Source organism: Nuphar pumila, chromosome 11 (assembly GCF_984573655.1).
Source record: "Nuphar pumila chromosome 11, dmNupPumi1.hap1.1, whole genome shotgun sequence".
Classification (NCBI taxonomy): Eukaryota; Viridiplantae; Streptophyta; class Magnoliopsida; order Nymphaeales; family Nymphaeaceae; genus Nuphar; species Nuphar pumila.
In genome coordinates, this window is record NC_143259.1 from 107,742,731 (window position 1) to 107,747,373 (window position 4,643).

At 41.1% G+C, this 4,643-nt stretch overlaps 1 protein-coding gene across 1 annotated transcript; it reads right to left on the reverse strand.

Annotated features, from left to right (window-relative positions):
• Positions 1-379: 379 nt before the first annotated feature.
• Positions 380-1,136, reverse strand: LOC149822741 (Avr9/Cf-9 rapidly elicited protein). Its single transcript, XM_089981239.1, has 2 exons — positions 913-1,136; positions 380-813 (listed from the first exon to the last, which is right to left on the reverse strand). The coding sequence occupies exons 1-2, from the start codon at positions 1,000-1,002 to the stop codon at positions 649-651; spliced, it is 255 nt and encodes an 84-aa protein (XP_089837365.1). The 5' UTR covers positions 1,003-1,136; the 3' UTR covers positions 380-648.
• Between the last annotated feature and the right edge of the window lie 3,507 nt (positions 1,137-4,643).

Here is a 4,643-nt window from a genome sequence, read left to right on the forward strand (position 1 = left end):
GATTTTTGAATCTCATGCAAGCGAGAGAATGAATCTCATTTGCACAGCTAACCAAACATGTGATTTGGAATCTCAAGCAAATGAGAAATGAAAAGTGATTTAAAATCACGTTTAAAGTGAATCTCATGTCATTATAAATCACACGGTGGAATGTGATTTGAAATCATGACTTCAAATCACATTTGATTCTATCTCATGTGATTCCAACCCAACATACTTACGTACAGTTTTGTGGGTTGTTAGCAACGCTCATGTTTCCAGAGTTGCCAAGAGAAGAGAGCCCGCCGAATTTCCCACCAAACACAAACACACACCCTTCCCAAAACTAAGAAAAGTCGATCCCCGGAAAAAACAACACTGAACAAAGAGAGAAACGTGAAATCACGGAATATCGAGCTTCTCGCCAAACAAGTAAAAGCAGGACTCGCAGAGAAAGACCCCAAAATTCCCTCTTGATCACCCTTCCAGAACAAGAAACCGCCGATTGAATTGACAATCGATCACTATCCTTGAATTCCGAAACGAGTAAAAGTATTTATAGATCCGTCTAACAATCAAAGAATTCCCCACCTACAAACCACTACTACAACTAATCCCCCCTCCCCTCCCTTCCCCCCTCAAACATACCAGGCAGCAAAGAAAAGGGAATCAATGCGAGATCAGTGTTTCGAAGCAATGAAGCCCGTCGAATTCCGGTGCGAATCTCGGTTGCGCAGTCGCCGTCCTGAGCGGTTTCGCCCCCTCCGGGTTGGGGTTCTCCACCACCCCGCCCTTGGGCCTTCCCATCGAATCGCTGCCCCCAACCTGTAACCACTGAAGAAAAAACAAAGAAAGTTCAGAGAGATAATAAAGAAAAGAAAACCTAAATTGAAGAAACGCAACGAAAAGAGAATAACGGAGATCAAGGCTCACCTCGTCTCTGGCGCGGTGGTTTCCGGTGAAGTACGCGCCGATCGCCGACGTTGCTTCAGAAAGCGACGGAAGATGAGCTCCTACGGCCATCAAGAAGCGTAAGAAATTCAAGGAGCAAAGAGAGAAACTTAGAAGCCAAGAGAGAAGGAAACTCAGAGCGAAGAGTTGAGTCGATTGATTGAAGAGGGAAGCAAGGAGGAGGGAGTTTCTATAGAGCAGGTGGTGGGAGGGAAGGTGGGTGCGTGGGGAAGGAGGTTCCCCGACGGTTGACGTGACCAACTTGGTCTCGAAGTCTCGCCTCTTCTTGAATTGCAATGCAACAGCGACACCGAGAAACTGACACGACACGATAAACATTATTTAATATTTTTGAATAATGATTTGTTGTATTTTAATTTTTTAATAAAAAGTCAATTTTAATGTTAAAATAGTTTAAAAATAGTTTTTTATTGATTAAAAAAATTTAAATTTTGTGTCCAGGTATCCTATTTTTGAAAAAAAAAAAATAGCTTTTGAGTCAATCCGGCATCCTGGAGTTCACTGACTGTTGTCACATGACCTTGAAGACTCATTGCTTCTTATCTAGGGTTGTCAATGGGTCAGATCGGGTTAGCTGGAACTTTGATATGTTCCTGAGGTGCTGATACCTAAGGATGGCAATGGACCGGGGCGGGGGCAGGGGACAAGGTTTCCACTCTCACCACATAAAAATCCGAACCTTAATCCCTACATCCATTCTCGCACGAGGATGGATTTTAACCTCCACCTCCATTCCCGCTTCATGTCCTTCATCCTTGGTTCAAATGGGGGTGAGGCAGGGCCCCATTTTCCCTTGGTCTAGTGTCATCCCTTGGTCTAGTGTCATCCCTTGGAAGGATGGGGCGGGGCGGGGGAAAGCATAAGTCCATCTCCGCATAAGATGGATTTTACCAGTCTGAAATTGAGTCTTAATTAATCATACTTGGATCTCATAAGGAATACATGAACCAAACCCAGTCCACACCTAATAAAATAACACTACAAGAAAAACGTTAATTAGCGACAGAAATAATTCATCGTAAATTTGTGACGAATTAACTACAGAAAACTAGCCGTCCCTAAAATTAGAATTAGTTACAAAATTAGCGACAGAAAAATTCTTTCTCAAAATCCGTCGCTAATTAGCAACAAAAACATTCTGTCTCAAACACCGTCGCAACTTCGCGATGAATGGGCGACAAAATTTTTCTGTCACTAATTTGCGGTGGTGTTTGAGACAGAATATTTATGTTGCTAACCCATTGCTACTTTTAGATATAAAATGGCCCATCTAGGGCGCAAAATTCACCCTCCCTCGCTCTCTCTCTCTCCCCTCTTCCGCCGGTCACCCCCACGCTGCTCGCCTTCTCCGCCCCCGCTCTCCGATGACCCACCATCCGACACAATTACCTCATCATTCCGGCAACCCCCTTTTCTTTCAATACCCTCCATCGTCGACGCCGAGATTTTTGGTGAGTTGTCGATCCTTGGATTTTTTTCTCTCCTCTGTTAAGCAAAGCCAAGCCCAACGTCGCCAATCGGTGATGTGGATCGAGTTAGAACCGTCGAGGGCCTGGTTCGCCGTGAAGATGGCGAATTGGGAGAGCGAGGAGACCTCCGAGAAGGGTTTGTAGGCACCGATCTTGTGGATGAGGTCGATGAGAGGGAAGAAGGAGAAATGGTGGTGGTCGCCGCCGAAGAGGGAGAGGGAGAGGGAGAGGGAGAGGGAGAGGAGGAGGGCTTCCTTGAAGTAGAAGGCCACACGGTGGAGGGGATTCCCCATTGGGGAAAGGATTTGATTGAGCTGCGCCAATATCTCCTGCGCGAGAGTGAAGTTTTCAGCCTCGACAAAATTGAGGGCCTCAACGAGCTGCTCGATGGCACCGAACTGCAGGTCGTCCGAGCCTGGCTTCGGTCGGAAGAATTGGGTGGAGGTCTAGGACAAAGGTGGGCTCGATGAGGTCAGTGATGTCAAAGCAAGGTGGGAGCTTTAGGTGGGTTGGTTGATAAAACAAAGATGGATGGTAGTGGTTAGCCAAGATTTCATGGAGGGTGGAATGAAGAGGGGGGAGGGTTATTTTTTGTCATAACAGGTTGGATTTTAAAGAGCAAAAATTTGGAAACCCATTTGCAGGAGAGAGAGAGATGAGAGCACTGTTTTTTTCTGTCATCATGATGAACATCATGATGGCCATCATGACCATAGCAAGGGAGATCATCATGTTATATGATAGGAATCTAAATATTAGAATTGTATTGTATTGCCTATATAAATGTGCATTGCAGGTGCGTAGCAGAGCAAAATACGCGATGCTTAATGCTAGACATCGCATGCAGCTTAAAATGCCATGCAAAAAGATATAAGAATAATGCAAATGCTAAAACATACAAATCAGGTAAATACCCGTGGTGAGTAAGCGATGCAAGTGCATCAAATGTTATTCACTTTCTTGGATACAACACTTTTTTGGTCACACACTCACTTAGTTATAGATATCTAGGACTGTTTTGTTGGAGTTTAGAGATCATGCTGAGTATGATTTGAATGTATAGGAATAAAAATGCTCTTATTTTTGTAGTTCAGAGACCATGCTAGTCATGGTTATAGTTAGCGGGATATTGGAGTGTGTTTGCTGTAGATACATATTTGACAATGTTGTAATATGAATGATTGAATGCATTGCAATGTTTGACATGACTATTCATGCTTGCATGAAGTCATTTTCGATTTGATTATACATTCTATGTGAAATTGTATCATGAAAACATGCTTAAAATGAATATATCGTGTTTGTAAATGTGATTTCATTTTTCTAAATATCCTTGTGATGTGTGTAAATATGATGTGATTGTGTTACACACAAAAATATTGAATTATCGATGCATGCATAATAGTTCATGAAATTACATTTTATATTAAGCATATTTGTAGTAGAGAGGAGAAAAAAAATTATGCATTAACTGAAACAAAAAAATTACTCATCAACAATCACCAAGCAAAAATTTCTTACAGATTGGTAAACCACAACAAAGTGTTATCCAACTCAACACAAGCAAAGCAAAATGAAGACTTTATGACCTATATTATGCAAATTATAGCAAACCAATAAGGAGAAATAAGGAGAAATCAGTCATTTCATTCCCATTAACTTGGAAAAATGAAACCTACTTTGTAATTTCATCTGAATGTGTGAAAAACCACTTTTGCTTGACAGTAATTTTTTTGGAGGTGAATGACATCACACACACACACACACACACACACATATATATATATATATATATATACATACATGTGTGTGATATATATATATATATATCAAATCATTACATCCACCATCAATACATGATAAATTAAATATTTTCTTTATCCTAACATTATTATGATTCTCTTTTAACAGGTTAATATAATATCCATAATATCATAAGACAAAATGACTGCAAACTATGAATGAATGTACCGTAGGATAATTGCTAATGAGGTATCACTTGAATATATGGATGGTGTTGACAGTTTTATTGAATTTACTATAGCAAGTGTCAGTATAGTGGATCCCATCGGTCGGATTAGGTACCCATGCACGATGTGTAAGAACAATCGATTTGTAGAACCTCATGGCGTTAGACATCACCTATACATGAAGTGTTTTGTTAGTGGTTATCAAAATTGAACGCTTCATGGTAAAAAAATTTCGAACAATTTTGATGCACGA

Excerpts from the sequence above, each read along its gene's own strand:
- LOC149822741 (XM_089981239.1), bottom strand. The coding sequence starts at position 1,002 with ATGGCCGTAGGAGCTCATCTTCCGTCGCTTTCTGAAGCAACGTCGGCG. Across the intron at positions 814-912 it reads ACCACCGCGCCAGAGACGAG|TGGTTACAGGTTGGGGGCAG; the intron begins GTGAGCCTTGAT and ends TTTTTTCTTCAG.